The sequence below is a fragment of the Dermochelys coriacea genome, chromosome 17, assembly GCF_009764565.3.
Source record: "Dermochelys coriacea isolate rDerCor1 chromosome 17, rDerCor1.pri.v4, whole genome shotgun sequence".
In the NCBI taxonomy this organism is placed as follows: domain Eukaryota; kingdom Metazoa; phylum Chordata; order Testudines; family Dermochelyidae; genus Dermochelys; species Dermochelys coriacea.
The window spans coordinates 13,508,961-13,527,342 of record NC_050084.1 but is presented as its reverse complement, the minus strand read 5'-3'; the positions used below and the strand labels follow the sequence as shown (position 1 = coordinate 13,527,342).

Genomic DNA, 18,382 nt, shown 5'->3' with positions numbered 1-18,382 from the left:
TGAAGCTAAAATCAGACCTGCGATCTGAATACAACTTCAGACTGTGGCCTTCCCCTCATTTTAGATCTGGTAAGCTGTTCCACTTCAGACAAACCTTTTATTCTCTACTTCACACTCAGAATGACATTCAAGTTATTTTAAGATTTCGCAACTAATAAAATGAATGCAGGGCCCACCGACTGCCTTTTCCTACTGTCTAATTACCCCCTTCCCACCTCAAACAAGGCTCCTTACCATCCAATTCCTCCACAGAGATATTGGCTAGCTGTTCGCTGTCACTGCCAGCAGAGAGCGATCGATTCAGGTAGTTCCCCTTGTATAACAAGCCAGCCGTTACATGGTGGAATGGCATCTTCTCCCTGCACACGAAAAACAAGCAGAAGACTCATTATAATACTTTCTCTATTCTTTCTTTTCAGAGAGCAATCTTTGAAAGAGCAGTGAGATTAAAAAATTCTGCATCTCAGAATGATGAATGCTCAGAGAAGCCAAGTTCAGGACTGATGGATTGCAGGCTTAATTTTGTCACTACACCAGGAACTAAACAAACAACAGTGTCTTCTTCATGAGGGGGGAGAGTTAGCATAGGCAGAATGCAGATGTCCTAGAAAAATAATAATCCTTTGCAGGTTTCAGAGAAGCAGCCATGTTAGTCTGTATTCACAAAAAGAAAAGGAGTACTTGTGGCACCTTAGAGACTAACAAATTTATTTGAGCATAAGACTTTCGTGAGCTACAGCTCACTTCATCGGATGTATTTACACCAGCTGAGGCTCTGGCACGATGTTTTTATACAAACTGGAATTTGGCCCGGACGAAGGCCAAAATACCTCAGGCCAGATCTTCAGCTGGTGTAATTCAATGTAGATACATTGACTGTGCTGATTTATAACTGCTGAGGAACTGATCCCTTGAGTGCTCTCTATAAAAACGTATTATAGGGTCTCTCCTTTGCATCTCATTCAAAGGACATCACTTCTACATTCATGTTGAAGCACTGCCTCTGAGAGACAAGTGCCACCTATTGAATCGTGTCCTCAACTTCCAGCCACACTTGGGTAATAATTACAGGGGTGATTTGGCTCTTACACTACCATATGTTCTTAGTATAGTCAATAAAACAAATGCATATATATACACACACACACTCAATATCTATATACACACACATACACATCTTAATCTTGTAATTAATGACTTTCTGCCTCACTGAGTTTATGAAAGCTTAAGTAGCCTTAAAGAGCAAACCAACCTGATACACAGGTAACACAGAATGAGAAAGAGAGTTTGTTTCCCTGTCATTTCTTTATACATACGTAGCAGTTCTCTTGCTGTAATTATGCAAACAAATCCTAATCCTTTTTTAAACATATTTACTTGGGAAATAGTTTCTTCAACAGCACATTACAAAAATAAAGCTTTTCTTTTTCATTAAGCATAGATAATTTCCCAGCACTTACCAATTAAAGCATTTCACTCCAATACATTAGTCTGTGTTGCCAGGGCACTAACTTTATACACAGCAAAAGCAATACAGTGAACACCATCTCAGTGCCGGTTTGGATATTTAAATGCTGACCAGTCAGACAGCAGTTCCAGCAAGCTGTGCATTCATGTTGGCTGTCATGTCACACAATGAAATATTTAAATATAAATTGATCTTCCATAATCAGACTTCCAATATAAAAGCAACTACACTGACTTTTGAAATCCCATTTAATTAGAGAGGGGCTTAAACCAAATCCCTAAACCTGAGCAGTCACATATTGGGGTTAGTTTGATATCCAAAATCCAGATCTCAACTCCTCACACAGGGTCAGAGGTTTAAAATGACTAGGTGCATGCACAAATCAGGAAGCTGAGGGCACCCAACAAGCTAGAACTGGTGTCCGGGGTTACCCAATTTGTGTGTACAGTTGCAATAACTGCACATGCAAATAGGGTATGGATTTCTGCATGTAACTGCATACCTAACCATTTTAAAAATCAGGCCTGCGAATCCTTGTCTTTATAATGATTTTTAAAATACCACAGCTAACCATCCCCCGAACTTTGAGATGTTTGAAATCTACATTCACAAGAGTAAAGCTTGAGGTATCCTGCCACCAGAATGGAATCCTCCCTAGAGAGAGATGAAGCAGAACATCTGGATTGCAACACCCGGATTGTGGTGGAGCCATACAAAAAAGGGAAAATATTTTGAAACAAGCAAAGGCTTTCTGGGAGAGTGAGTAAATATCAACCCATCTGGTAATCAGTGATGTGCTCTACTACAGACAGTTTGTTTATAGACAGGAGGTCACTTTTTGTCATATTTGCTGATGAATTGTTGCATGGTTAGTCTGAGCAAAATCTACCTATCACAAACAGGGTCACAGAGGGCCCCAGTGCAGTGGAAACAAGATGACTCTGCTGTGGGAGTTAAGAACAACACTGCACTGCCTAAATGAGACACAGCTGGACTATGTGTACACAAGGGAGGTGTTAAGATAGCCCATAGGTCCACGATTACACTAATCCAAGCAGCCACATACCTTAGCACTGGGCATGAGCAGTAGACATCCTTTATTAACTATGGACAGGTTGCAGGGCTGGCTATGTCTGCAAATTGGGAAAAGGGTATACTCCGTTCTCCCTGCTCCAAGATGATTTACTCCAGCTTTGTGTGAGGCAGGTGGATTTCACCCCGTGTACCTCTTTGTCCTGACCTTACATAAGTTGCAATAGCAAAGAAACACTTTCGGAAGCATTAGAGGAGCATGACACCTTCAGGGACAAAATACCCGTGTAGGCCTGACGCTGCCAGACCTCAAACCACACAGTACTGCAATTGGAGTTTTTGCTTGAGTAAGATCTGGAAGACAAGGCCCGCTCTCATTTGTATTCACACTACTGTACTGAATGTTTTATGTCTGTTTGAGGAAGGCCCTTTGTGGCAGAAACATTGACCTTTTCCTCTTCACATGCGATAAAGAGAAAGTGACTATCTTAATGAGTCTGAGCACTTAATTAATGGTAATTTAAAGACATAGCCTTGGTGGTTCACTGCTCAGGCAGGAACTCTTGAAAGAGATTATGCCTTAAAGGAAAAGAAATGACAAGTCATTGTGTAATCCTTTCACAGGGGGAAGCAACCACGTGTAGTAAGGGGCTGGCATTGCTTGGCACTCTTCAGAGCAGCTAGGTTGGCAGCATTACTAGCCTAGAGACATTCCCACTCCAAGGAGACATCACAGTGCTACCCAGCCCAACTCTTGCTCAGTTGAGAGTGGGTTGTACCCAGCATCTCTCACATTTGGCATGTGACCGGAGTCCCTATTGCTGAATTTGTAGCCATGTGAACATGTTTCTCATTAACTCATTAGGTGGGAAAGGGGAGACAGCACTTTATTCTGCCCTTTTACAGAGACGGCATAAGAAAGAATCCAGAGTTCTGTCTTGCAGGAAGCAGCTTCTGTAGCTGATGCATCAACTACCCAATGCTTCCTTAGATGGACAATCACCACCAAGGGTACTCTCCCTTCCATCTGGAGAATTTCCACCTCTGAAGCAGCTGCAGAATGCGGACCCATCCTTTGCCTGGCTGAGCTCGCAGCTGGAACGGTCAGCAAAGAAGGGGGTGTTCCTGTGGAGGATCCACCCCACCTCATAACGCTAGTGATTGTGGCTAGGAGAACGGGTTTCACACCACACACCTGATCTCCAATTCTGTAGCCCACTGTGATGCTTTTCAGGGCACCCAGGGCTGAGAGTCACCTCCCTGCCACCTGCCTCCATTGTGAGGGAATCTTACCGGTATCATCTGGTGTTAACTCCCTAACACAACTAGCCTGTCAGGTACTCAAGCACTCTCCTCTGGGCTAGCCCACCCCTGTCTTTGCCCTGTCAGTAGATGCTCCCAGCCCCTGGGTCCCTATAAAGTGTCCTCCTATGATGTCCAGCACCTGATCACTGGATAACCATAGAAATCCCAGATCCTCTGATCACAAAAGAATAGTGTATCCCAGCTTTCCCATTTTACCTTAGCCCACCATGCCTGTACCACACACATCACTTGAGCTCAATCACGGTAATACAGATTTCAGAAAGATGAGAAATTCAAAGAGAAACCAGCGTGAGTGATGGAAACAAATGGTTACGTACAAAACAAAATAATAAAATGTGAACTAGGGCTAACGATATTAATAATGACAGGTTTCAGAGTAGCAGCTGTGTTAGTCTGTATTCGCAAAAAGAAAAGGAGTACTTGTGGCACCTTAGAGACTAACAAATTTATTAGAGCATAAGCTTTCGTGAGCTACAGCTCACTTCATCGGATGCATTTGGATCCGACAAGTACTCCTTTTCTTTTTGCATATTAATAGTTAGCTTTCCTGGCCAACAGAGCAGATTCTCACCTGCAAGTACAGCCTTTTCCAGCATTTGCTAGCCGCAAGGAGACAGGATCCAGTCTTTCATGAAGCACCCCCTCCTCAGTGAATGGATCCAGAGTGTCTTTCTCCACCCTGTGATATACTGAATCGGTCTTTTGTCTTTATTCCCCAACAGGATGCTCCACTCACTGGCCTATCATTCCTTTTCACTTCCAGGTAGTTTCAATGTTTATAGTTTGTCCTTGATGGTTTTCCACTGACTTTTCTGGGTTCGTGCACTGAGCAATACATTACGTAGCCGGCTAGCCAGGGAGTGGTGACAACTTCCTGCCACCTGAATGGGCCAACACCAAGACATACGATTCCCTGCTGACTAACTTTTACTCCAAGACCATAAAGGCATAATTTTCCATATAGTTACATTATTCCTTAAATATGACCCATACACACATCTTGCTACGGTTATGAATATCGATAAGATACAAGCTTTCAGTAGAGACCTCACATGCTACCCTTTATGGAATAATAGTATGAAAGTGGGATATTTTAGTGAGTTTATCAGGTCTGAGATAGGAGCTGCTTGTAAAGGACCCTGAGTCTTTTGCCAGTTGGCACCAGTCAGTCTCTGTGTGATACTCTCTCCCAACCACCTCAACACAGCCTAGAAGCGGGAAGTCCACCTCAAATTACCAGCAACAAATAAAGACTGAAGAGAGCAGCTATTGGTATGCTTTTCCCATGATGTAACTATTTTGCATAGTTGAAGACAGATAGACTCATTTAGGGTGAAACACTGGTGAAGCTGGATGAATACTACAGCAGGCTGAAAATTTTCCACTGGAAATGGTTTTTGAAAGAAAACTGAATTTTCAATGAAAAAGGTTTTTGGTTTTTTTTTTTTTGCAAAAAGTGTCTGTTTTCATGGCAAATGTTGAGTTTTCATTTAAAAAAAAAAAAGAATCTCCCAAACCCAAAAAATTTTATTTGGAAATGCTGTCATGATGCCTCAGGGAGTTGCTGGTTTGGGGGAAACCAGGGTCACCAGTCAGACTACATGTCTCATGATGCATGGCAGCAGCATTTCCAAATATATTTGTCGGGGTTTTGGTACAGATACATTTGAGGAAAAATATAAGATGCTCCTGGACTATTCATCAACAGGAAAACAAAGCGAATTTCACCGAATAAATTATTTACTACTAATTATTCATTTAACTGGTGTTTTGGTGTCAGGAGTCTCTTTAGCTCAGTGTTTCTCAGTGATTGGTCCATGGACCAGTGCTGGTCCCTGAGATCTCCTTGACGCAGTTTAGAAAGGCAGCAAGTTGGTCCCTGGTATCAAAAGGTAGAGAAACATTGCTGTAGCTTACATTCGTCTTTAGCTCCTTTGCCGTGTTTAAGAAAAAGAGTTTCAGACATTACTGAAAATTCAACTGATTGTTAAACTGGAAACTTTCTTTTAACTAGAAATTAAGTGCACTTGAAGCCTACACTGCAGGATTAGGATAATTTAAGTGGTTCTGGCCAATAGATTGCTCAAATTTACCTTGAAACTATACTGGCAGATATGTGATGGCTACCAAAATATGCAACATTTCTTATTAAATTCTTCATTATGTCCAGCAATATATGATTGCCAGTGATTTCCTCAAATACCTTCAACACGAAGATGTGCAATCAAAGAGAAGATTTTATAAGAAAGAAAGAAAGAAAGAAAGAAAGAAAGAAAGAAAGAAAGAAAGAAAGAAAGAAAGAAAGAAAGAAAGGATTAGATTGTAGGGTAACAAATTTATGAGCCATAAAGCACCCTGGGGCCCTTTTATAGCCCCTTTTGCAAAGATTCACCAAATTAAGTAGTGGGGCTGGGTTGAACAAAATTGGAGGAAGGGTCAAGTACAGTAACTGAGGCAAACGAGAGAGATCTCTGGCACTTTACCCATTTCCCACTGAGTTCAAAGATTGATAGATATCTTAGATATCTCTATGAATCAGGCTAATAATTGAGCTTCTAACTTGGATCAAAGGAAAGTTCAGAATAAAACACAGACAGGTCGTTGTGCATCAATGGGGCATATCTTGAATAATTTCACCCTCCATCTTCGGAGCATGTCAGGCAGGCGAGACAGTTGTCTTTCCAAATATTCCTCATTGTTCTCTTGGTGCATTCTGCCCTAGTTGCTGCAGGTTTAGCAGGAAGAGGAAATAACCAAAGAGTCATCTTTAGCCATTACCTCCTTCAAGTGAGCAACTGTTCTGGAGTTAATCCACATATCTCCCACTGTAGCCAATATATTTAATGGGAGTCAACAAGCTGTTGCATACATGTGCTTTTGGCAATGCCCCTCCATTAGTCAGAGTATTAATTGACCTTGTGCATTAGTACTTGGATTTGCTGCTGCCGACTGTGTATTTTTTTTTTTTTTGCGTGTTTCCTATTGGGCATAGAGTTGGCTCTCCTTATATTTCAATACTAGATCCAGCTGCAAGGAACTTGGAAGGACCCAAAAAGTCTCAGTACACCAACAGAAAGTATATTCAGCACACTAACAAGCATATCAGGAGTGCTTGATTGGCTCTTCTAACAGTGTGCCAGATTCTAGGACCCTGCGTAGGAATGCAGTGGTCTTCTTTTTAATCACCGAAACCTTAAGTGCCTCAAGATAAACAAGAATTATAGCTCACTTATGCTGGCAGGTGGATCTTGTCATAGCTCCAAACAGGCTATAAGAGAACTTGGGAGTCTCTGGAGCAGAGGGAAATAAGGTCTGGGACAGAGGAGGTCTTACAGGGAAAGCTATAAGAATAGACAATCTTAGGAAGAAAACCTAGAATGAAGAAGTTTATATATTTGCTGCTATTTAAGTTATCAACAAAGCCAAAATGCCAGGAAGGAGTGGAGGGGGTAAGCTGGGGTTATATATATTGTGTATACATTATGAGCAGTGCAGGGTGGGAACTTCACCTGCTTACAGCCCTTCTTAATAGTTCATGGATCACAAGGCAACCCAGTGGGAAATGCAATACTGAAATAACAACAAGAAATGCTTATTACACTGTGTTGTGTTTGCATCAGAAATGTTTGAGAAAGGTTCTTACAGAATCATTACTTTTGTAACAAGTAGCGAGACATGCTCTGAGCTGAACAGCCTACTTGTAGTGAACTTGCATTTTACAAATACCCGGGACAAAATACCAAAGAGATTACATCTCTTTCAACCCTAGGCTGCACAAATGGATTTCCCTGCTACATTGGTACAGGCAACACAATCTTTTTTTTTTTTTTTATTAAGAGCCAAATTTCCATGGACTCCAATGCAAGCTCATTATGCATATTTTGAGCGCAGAATAGCCCATGTGTTCTCTGATAGAATTTTTCCCCACTTGTGAACATCTAAGTACGAGTCTGAATCTCCAAGTATTAGTTAACCAGATGTTATAACCAGTGCATGTGCAGTTTACTACAAGAGATCTGACATAATTAATACTGGTTCATACTGGACCAAGAGAGTATGAACTGAAAACCACACACACACACACACACACACACACACACACACACACAGACAATATGCTGGTTAAATACTATGTCCCCTTCTAGTGGGTGATCTAGCTAAAGGAGAAGAGACTGTTAGAGCTATCTGCTAAGACCCCAGCCCTGCAAACACAGGTACTCCCGCTGATTTCAATGAGACTACTCACATGAGTAAAGTTAAGTGTTAAGCATTTGCAGGATTGGGGCCTAAGGGAGTAAATCCTTTAACTATAAATTCACAGACTCTAAGGTCAGAAGGAACCATCATGATTATCTAGTCTGACCTTCTGTACATTGCAGGCCTCAGAACCTCGCCCATCCACTCCCATAATAGACCCATAACCTCTGGCTGTGTTACTGAAGTCCTCAAATTATGAAAAAAACCCAGGGTTTCTGACCTGAGGGAAATTCCTTCCCAACCCCAAATATGGCAATCAGTTTCACCTTGAGCATGTGGGTGAGACCTATCAACTAGACACCTGGGAAAAAATTCTTGGTAGTAACTAGGAGCCCTCCCCTTCTAGTGTCCCATCAAGTAGTAAAGGCCTGTGCTTTTAGGTCTTGATCCAATGCTTATTGAAGTCAATGGGTAATGGATCAAGCTTTTAATAATGAAGGTTGAACATTCAATCCCTGCTGATGACCTATCGTGGGTAAGGGGTCACTATACATTTCAGATTATTTTTGACAGTTAAGGATATAACCTGGGAAGCAGTTTAGTTCTTGGAAATGAAGGAAACAAAACCTGAGCAATTAGCCTGATGGATGCAGTGTCACAAAGCCATTTCATTACCTAGGAGCTTCCAGGTTGTTGACAAGTATAAAGGTGTGATGACTCCAAATTCTGTTAGTGGTGGGTTTTCCCCTCCTCCTGAAAACTTGACTATTAAAAAGGTAGTGAAGGTCACTTTAAAAGGCATCATGCTGATAAACACAGAAGTTTCAAGAATGCCAAGGTTCTTTTGAGTTCTGAACAGTAGAAAGGAAAACTGAGTTTAAATTTAAAAACAACAAAAAGAGGGAGTAGGAACTAGCCTGATCCTCAGCTTAAATCTAAATCATCTTTAAGGGTCAGATCCATCTAACTCTCCTCTTAGTCCCCAAGAGCTCAGCTATATTTAAATTCTTTCATGCCATCTTCCGTTAGTCCCTTTAGTTCTTCCTCCCTTCCTGTAGACATTCAGCAATCCCCTAGCTTGCTTACCCTCCCACAGCCCTGCACTAGTTCCTTTGCTTCCTTTTCACTATCCCTTCACCATTTTTCAATAGCTTTCTGTTCCCACTCTGCAATTCAGGTGGTCAAAAACTCCTACCAAAACTATTTTTCTGTTATGACTTTTTTTGCCAAAAGTGTCTGCTTTCCATGGAAAATTTTGACTTTCCATCAAAAACCCAAATGCCTGAAAATCCAAAACTTCATTTGGGAAATGCAGCTGTGTTACCTACGAGCGTTGTCATTTCCATTCCCCTCTATGGGCTGTTCCCCTACTACATCTCCCATGATATAATATGACGGCTCAGCAAGGGAGACACTGAAGCAGCATGGGAGATGTAGTCAGGCCTGGGGGCCCTGCTCATATAGGAGAATGGGAGCATGACTTACCTGAACTACAAATCCCAAAATGGATCACAACAGCATTTCCAAATAGAAATTTGTATCTTCAAAAGCAAGCTTTCAGCAGAAAATCTGGGGGGGGGGGGGCTTGGCTGAAAAACTTTAGTTTTTCCACCAAAAAGGTTGAAAATTTTCTATGGAAAACAAACAAAAATGTATTTTGGGTGGGGGATGGGGGCGGTATTTTTGTAAAAATTGTCCACAGGAAAAACTCCTTTTTCCAACCAGCTCTAGTCTCAGCCTGTCTGCTGGGCCCAGGGGACTGTTTCCTCCAAGTCTGGCTTGCAGTGCACTCTGGGATGCCTCCATCCAAGTAAGCTTCAGAGTGTGAGAAATTTCAGTGAAGTCCAGGGTCCTAAAAAAATTATGCCAAAGTGTTGGCCTCTACAATAGGATTGGAAGCCATGGACTACTGGAAATTTATGAGTAGAAAAGAAGAAGGAGTAGACACCGTTGCTAAGGGTACAAAAAAGAGAGAAAAATTATTTGAGGGTGCCAGAAAATGCCTTATAGTGACAAAGAGCTCAATCTGTTTAGCTTATAAAAAAGAAGATTGGGAAGTGATTTGATTAGAGTATATCTGTACCTTCCAATGAAGTGAGCTGTAGCTCACGAAAGCTTATGCTCAAATAAATTTGTTAGTCTCTAAGGTGCCACAAATACTCCTTTTCTTTTTGCAAATACAGACTAACACGGCTGCTACTCTGAAACAGGTAGTAAAGGACTCTTTAATCACGCAGAGAACCAAAGGTTGAAAACTGAAGCCAGACTAATTCAAATAAGAAATGGGGCACAAATCTTTAACAGAAATGGTCATTAACCACTGGAATAAACTAGCAAAGGAAGTGGTAGATTCTCTGTCTCTTGCTGTCTTAAAATCAAGACTAGATGCTTTTCTGGAAGATAGTCTTTAGCCAGAAACAAGTTATTGGGCTCAGTACAGGAGTAACTAGGTTAAATTTAGGCCTGAATTATACAGATGGTCATACTACAAGTTTGTCTATACAGCAAAGAAAAATCCAGGGCTGCCGCATGTCAGCCAACCCAGGCTTGCGTGGCTAAGGCTGCGGGGCTGTTTCATTGCTGTGTAGACCCTCTTCCACCATCCTAGAGCCCAGGGTCCAGCCCGAGCCCAGAATTCTACCCAGCAATGCAACAGTCCCACAGCCTGAGTCTCCCGGCCAGCCACGGATTTTTTCTTCGCTGTATAGACATACCGTAAGTGACCTAATGCTGACTTCTGTTCTTAAACTCTGTGACTCTATGAAGATACTACACCTACTAACATAGCATAAATGCCCAGGTCAGAACACCTACTATGAAAGAACTTAAATGTTATACTGTGTGTTTATTTGCACCTATCCCAAGCATTACCTTATCGCTGTCTCCCATTCTGGCTCTCTTTAGACTCTGCCCAAAGCAGGTTATCCTGCTAATGAATGATGATGCCAGCAGAGATCTCTCTGAATCCATGCCCAGCAATTACTTACTGTTTTCCCCCTTACTGGCATGCAGTGGTAGTCATCGCTGTTTCTCTTTCCTCTCATCTAGCAATCAGCAATTTCCCCCTCACCAGCAGAGCACCTGATGTACGGAGAATTGAATAAAGTCAACAGTGATTAAGTGAACAAATGGGGCCATCAAAGGTCACCAGTGCAATAGAGTCTCCGCACTATCTTCGTTTGTTCCACCCCTTATGCCAGCAAACACTATAAGGATCTTTACTGTTAAGTCCCAAAAATCTGAGATCTATCTCTTTCTAGAGTAATTTATCTCATTTTTTGCCCATGCAGAGCTCATTGAAGGATCAGGGCCTAGAGAAAGAGTAGAACGTTGACACAATAAGATCATTAGCAGTCAGAAAAAACTATATTTCAAAGATTTTGCTAAGAGAACATCAAAGTAGCAAGGAAATGTCACTTGTGCATCTTTAAGTCTCCCATTATACATTTGTACATCTCTTAATCTGTTTAAAGACCTTGTCTTCCACAGGCAACACAGGAGATGGCTGTTGTGTGTTTGTTTATCACGAGTGTTGTAAGGACTCTTTTCCCCATCATGTTTTAGTTCATTTCCTCATGTCCCATTGCCTTCATTTCAAACAAACAGTTATAGCAGAGCTGAAGAAATGAATTCAAAACATTTCCTATCTGCACTAGAGTATACTGAACAAAAAGCCTCAATTTAAAAAATATATATATACAAGTTATTATTCATAATAGACTGAATGTATCACAGCTGAGTAATAATAAATGGAAATACATCAATAATGAAGAATTTTTACAACAGATTTAACAAAACAAGATGGCATTACAAATAGCCTCAGGGTTAATTGGGTGTTATTAGTAGAGTGCCAAAACATTTAATTTTAATAATGGGACAATTAATTACTCCAGTGAATATAATATTCGCCAGCCCCCTTCCTGAAAGGAAGCTATTGTACAGAAGATAAATCTTACTGAAGTTGCCTAGATGTTTTGGTAATTTGGGGCTATGCAAATATCATAAATGAGATAAAAAGTAGTAAAACAGGGGAGGATAATTATAAATTGGAATAACTAGAGATGAAATGTCATACAAAATTAGAATGCAGATCTGAGTTTCAAAGTTATGAGAGCATAAGCTTTCGTGAGCTACAGCTCACTTCATCGGATGCATTTGGTGGAAAAAACAGAGGAGAGATTTATATACACACACACAGAGAACATGAAACAATGGGTTTATCATACACACTGTAAGGAGTGTGATCACTTAAGATAAGCCATCACCAACAGCAGGGGGGGGAACACCATCCTAGCCACTATGGATGTAGAAGCCCTCTACACCAACATTCCACACAAAGATGGACTACAAGCCGTCAGGAACAGTATCCCCGATACTGTCACGGCTAACCTGGTGGCTGAACTTTGTGACTTTGTCCTGACCCATAACTATTTCACATTTGGTGACAATGTATACCTTCAAATCAGCGGCACTGCGATGGGTACCCGCATGGCCCCACAGTATGCCAACATTTTTATGGCTGACTTAGAACAACGCTTCCTCAGCTCTCGTCCCCTAATGCCCCTACTCTACTTGCGCTACATTGATGACATCTTCATCATCTGGACCCATGGAAAAGAAGCCCTGGAAGAATTCCACCATGATTTCAACAATTTCCATCCCACCATCAACCTCAGCCTGGACCAGTCCACACAAGAGATCCACTTCCTGGACACTACGGTGCTAATAAGCGATGGTCACATAAACACCACCCTATATCGGAAACCTACTGACCGCTATTCCTACCTACATGCCTCTAGCTTTCATCCAGATCATACCACTCGATCCATTGTCTACAGCCAAGCGCTACGATATAACCGCATTTGCTCCAACCCCTCAGACAGAGACAAACACCTACAAGATCTCTATCATGCATTCCTACAACTACAATACCCACCTGCTGAAGTGAAGAAACAGATTGACAGAGCCAGAAGAGTACCCAGAAGTCACCTACTACAGGACAGGCCCAACAAAGAAAACAACAGAACGCCACTAGCCATCACCTTCAGCCCCCAACTAAAACCTCTCCAACGCATCATCAAGGATCTACAACCTATCCTGAAGGACGAGCCATCGCTCTCTCAGATCTTGGGAGACAGACCAGTCCTTGCTTACAGACAGCCCCCCAATCTGAAGCAAATACTCACCAGCAACCACACACCACACAACAGAACCACTAACCCAGGAACCTATCCTTGCAACAAAGCCCGTTGCCAACTCTGTCCACATATCTATTCAGGGGATACCATCACAGGGCCTAATCACATCAGCCACACTATCAGAGGCTCGTTCACCTGCGCATCTACCAATGTGACATATGCCATCATGTGCCAGCAATGCCCCTCTGCCATGTACATTGGCCAAACTGGACAGTCTCTACGTAAAAGAATGAATGGACACAAATCAGACGTCAAGAATTATAACATTCAAAAACCAGTTGGAGAACACTTCAATCTCTCTGGTCACTCGATCACAGACCTAAGAGTGGCTATACTTCAACAAAAAAGCTTCAAAAACAGACTCCAACGAGAGACTGCTGAATTGGAATTAATTTGCAAACTGGATACAATTAACTTAGGCTTGAATAGAGACTGGGAATGGATGAGTCATTACACAAAGTAAAACTATTTCCCCATGGTATTTCTCCCTCCCACCCCACCCCCCACTGTTCCTCTGATATTCTTGTTAACTTCTGGAATTAGCCTACCTGCTTGTCACCATGAAAGGTTTTCCTCCTTCCCCCCTTCTGCTGTTGGTGATGGCTTATCTTAAGTGATCACTCTCCTTACAGTGTGTATGATAAACCCATTGTTTCATGTTCTCTGTGTGTGTGTATATAAATCTCTCCTCTGTTTTTTCCACCAAATGCATCCGATGAAGTGAGCTGTAGCTCACGAAAGCTTATGCTCTAATAAATTTGTTAGTCTCTAAGGTGCCACAAGTACTCCTTTTCTTTTTGCGAATACAGACTAACACGGCTGCTACTCTGAAATCAAAGTTATGGGGTCTTAGGATCTAGGCTTTTGGTTGAGTACGTTGTAGAGAAAGTAGCCAGTCCTTATATTAGGGTATAGATATAGACTTCCAAAGTCCCAGACTGATCAGACTAGGACATTTGACCTAGGCTTATATTCATAGATACTAAGGTCAGAAGGGACATGGGTGAGGTTTTTCATAGGAGTGGGTGGGTGAGATTCTGTGGCCTGCGCTGTGCAGGAAGTCGGACTAGATGATCAGAATGGTCCCTTCTGACCTTAGTATCTATGAATCTATGAATCTATGATCATCTAGTCCGACCTCCTGCACAGCGCAGGCCACAGAATCTCGCGCACCCACTCCTATGAAAAACCTCACCCATGTTTGAGCTATTGAAGTCCTTATATCATGGTTTAAAGACTTCAAGGAACAGAAGCCTCCCTCAAGTCAACCATGCCCCATGCTACAGAGGAAGGCGAAAAACCTCCAGGGCCTCTTCCAATCTGCCCTGGAGGAAAATTCCTTCCCGACCCCAAATATGGCGATCAGCTAAACCCTGAGCATATGGGCAAGATTCACCAGCCAGATACTACAGAAAATTCTTTCCTGGGTAACTCAGATCCCATCCATCTAATATCCCATCTCAGGGGATTTGGCCTATTTACCCTGAATATTTAAAGATCAATTACTTACCAAAATCCCATTATCCCCATCATACCATCTCCTCCATAAACTTATCGAGTAGAATCCTAAAACCAGATAGATCTTTTGCCCCCACTGCTTCCCCTGGAAGGCTATTCCAAAACTTCACTCCTCTGATGGTTAAAAACCTTCGTCTGATTTCAAGTCTAAACTTCCTGGTGGCCAGTTTATACCCATTTGTTCTTGTGTCCATATTGGTGCTGAGCTGAAATAATTCCTCTCCCTCTCCTGTATTTATCCCTCTGATATATTTATAGAGAGCAATCATATCTCCCCTCAACCTTCTTTTAGTTAGGCTAAACAAGCCAAGCTCCTTGAGTCTAGCAACACTTTTCCAAAATTGTTCGGTTATTTATTATTATAGGAGATCTTGCAGATGTGTTAACAGAGAGCTTTCAGACTATGATATGCAGAGGATTCCAAAGCATTATTACATTTTTTACATCACTATCTAAGGTTGTCATAATGTCCACCCAAAGGAGAAGAGCTAAGTACTACCTGTCCATCCCTGAAATTTATATATAAAGCACCAGTTACCATAATACCTAAGCACTGAGCAGGTTAAGGAAGAATAAACCCTAAATATATGATCATACAATGAATTCTGCATGAGTACGGGGGTCTGCTGGCATGGAGAAGATTTCAGGATTAAGACCTACAGCCCCAGTTCAGCAAAGCACTTAATCAAGTGCTGCAGTTCCATTGAAGTCAATAGGATTTATGCATTTAATACCCAATTCAACAGCATACTTAAGTACAAACTTAAGTCCTACTGATTTCAATCAGACTACAGCACTTGCATAAGTGCTTTGTTGAATCAGGGCCTAAAAGCATAAGTGATAATTATGGGATAATCAGACTCCATAGTAAAGTGCTGAAATTCTTTAGAAATTATGCAATTCTTTCTTCTCAGGGTACTGGTCTTTGGAAGATTGTCACAAAGCTGTCCAGAGATTTTGAAATGATTATTTCCTGCTGAAGCATAGTGTTTAGCTCTTTGGATGGCCAAATTACAGGATTCCTATTTTTATTCAGTATTTATTTGAAGGACATTTAGAAGAGAGAAGTCTGATGTTGGCAGTGCTTTAAATCTGCTGGTGCTCTGTAAACAAGTTAGCTCCAGAGATATTTTCATGTCGCTTCTTGAAATATAAAAAGAATCACTGAGACTGAATAATTGAAAACAGTTATGTAGACTTCATTTCATTGTTTTCCATGGACTTAACTCTGTGATTTCATGCTCACAATTGTAATACCTAGCTAGGTCAATTAACTATTTGGAATCTCATTTACATAACAGTTGACATGTTGACAATACTTCAAGATAGATTATTGCCCTGGAGAATATCATATTATGCAGAAAAAACTAATATGAAAGAAGGCATTTCACTTAAATTACAGTTTTTAGAAGACGACAAAACAGATTATGTAAGATCAAGGAATTCTATAAAATGGGGCAATGTGTATCAACACACAAACACACACACACACAGCAATCTGACATTTTTATAGCATCGTTCATCTAGATAGCTCCCCAAATGCTTCAGAAAGCTAACAAACTTATTGTATCAGGCCTGGTCCTTCAAATACATATTCACAGAAGCAAACTTTATTCACAAGCTGCCATCATTACTGAAGTCAATGGCAAAACACCAATTAATTTAAATGGGAGAGATTGTGCCCATTAGTTGTCCCGAACTGAAGTCAACGGAATTATTCACAAGAACAAAAACTAGTTACCTTAGTAAGGTTTTGTAAGACTAGGCAGTCATTTAAAAGTGCTCAGCAAGTCTATACGACAGTTTAAAAGCTCCAACCCTGCCAACAAAGAAACATGGGCAAAAGCTCATTGACTTGAAAAAGGTTCAGTACAGGCATAAAAGTCCACTCTCACAGCATCATACTGACTTAGTCCCATTGACCGCAATGAGATTCTGACCACAGTGATCCCTTTGCATGATTAGGGCCATGGGCAGGAAGCGAAAACAAATTAAATACACTATACAATTGTTTCCATATCTAGGTGGAATTTAGGTCATAATGTAATGACCTGAATTGGATTTTGGCCAGGATACCAAGGGCATCATATCACTCAACTGTCCCTCATTTCAAGGAACGTCATTCATCTTAGTCCCAAAGTTACCTACATTTCAAACAGATCTATTCTCCCTCTCACTCTTATTGCTGAAAGCAACTGATTAGCAAAGGATCATTAAGCGAGGTGACGACAAAGTTGTGTACAACAAAGAAGTGGATCCCACGATACTTTGAGTGTTTTGCATTAATGCTTTTTGTGCAGGTGCACGCATGTGCACGCACACACACACACACACACCCCCTTCATTCTTGGTCTTGCCGCACACTGTCCCCCACATTTTTTGATGTTGAGGGGAATGGCCCTCCTTAATCTTGTAAAAAATACCATAGGATCCTTAATGACCATAAGTGATCACATCTTCTGTTTCGGCCTGACCTGAAAGATAGAGAGCCAGATTATCTGAATTACATCTGTGAAAATCTGGAGCCACTCCATTGTACGAGTGCCCTCAAATACCAAGGTGAAAGCGCTTAGTGAGGCAGAGAGATTAAATCAGAGACTGACCTAGCACCACCACCAACACAATACTCCTTAACGCCACACTGGGGCATTGGTTAATTCCTGGCTCAGAGAGAAGCGTAACAACTACTAAATCACCAACTCTATGCCCTGGAACATCTCAGTGCTCCTTGGAGGTTTCCCATTTATGCTGATAGGATCACAGCGCAAAGCGATATGGCTGCAGGCAACAAATGACATGAATCCTAAACCTCAGATCCAAACTAAATAGTACTGTCACTTATTATGAAAAGGGGAGATATGCTGTGTGTATACTAACAGGTTTCAGAGTAGCAGCCGTGTTAGTCTGTATTCGCAAAAAAGAAAAGGAGTACTTGTGGCACCTTAGAGACTAACAAATTTATTTGAGCATAAGCTTTCGTGAGCTACAGCTCACTTCATTGGATGCATTTGGTGGAAAATTGTCTGTCTGTATCTGTGCGAGTTTTTTCATGAAGTTGATAGATTTCCACTCCACTGCTGAAGTGAAGAAACAGATTGACAGAGCCAGAAGAGTACCCAGAAGTCACCTACTACAGGACAGGCCCAACAAAGAAAATAACAGAACGCCACTAGCCGTCACCTTCAGCCCCCAACTAAAACCGCTCCAACGAATCATCAAGGATCTACAACCTATCCTGAAGGACGACCCATCACTCTCACAGATCTTGGGAGACAGGCCAGTCCTTGCTTACAGACAGCCCCCCAACCTGAAGCAAATACTCACCAGCAACCACACAACAGAACCACTGACCCAGGAACCTATCCTTGCAACAAAGCCCGTTGCCAACTCTGTCCACATATCTATTCAGGGGACACCATCATAGGGCCTAATCACATCAGCCACACTATCAGAGGCTCGTTCACCTGCGCATCTACCAATGTGATATATGTCATCATGTGCCAGCAATGCCCCTCTGCCATGTACATTGGTCAAATTGGACAGTCTCTACGTAAAAGAATAAATGGACACGAATCAGACGTCAAGAATTATAACATTCAAAAACCAGTCGGAGAACACTTCAATCTCTCCGGTCACTCGATTA

The 18,382-nt window shown here is 41.6% G+C and overlaps 1 protein-coding gene across 3 annotated transcripts in view; it reads right to left on the bottom strand.

Moving 5' to 3' along the window:
• CALN1 (calneuron 1) overlaps positions 1-18,382 on the bottom strand; it is a 193,076-nt gene that overhangs the window by 168,821 nt on the left and 5,873 nt on the right. The window contains exons 2-4 of one of the 3 annotated variants that reach the window (XM_043499433.1): positions 11,011-11,104; positions 4,398-4,505; positions 235-359 (exon numbers count right to left, since the gene is read on the bottom strand). In XM_043499433.1, the coding sequence (XP_043355368.1) occupies positions 235-352 (118 nt within the window). In that variant the 5' untranslated portion in view covers positions 353-359; positions 4,398-4,505; positions 11,011-11,104. The remainder of the gene's footprint in view (positions 1-234; positions 360-4,397; positions 4,506-11,010; positions 11,105-18,382) is intronic. The other 2 variants (XM_038376153.2, XM_038376152.2) reach the window with 2 other exon arrangements.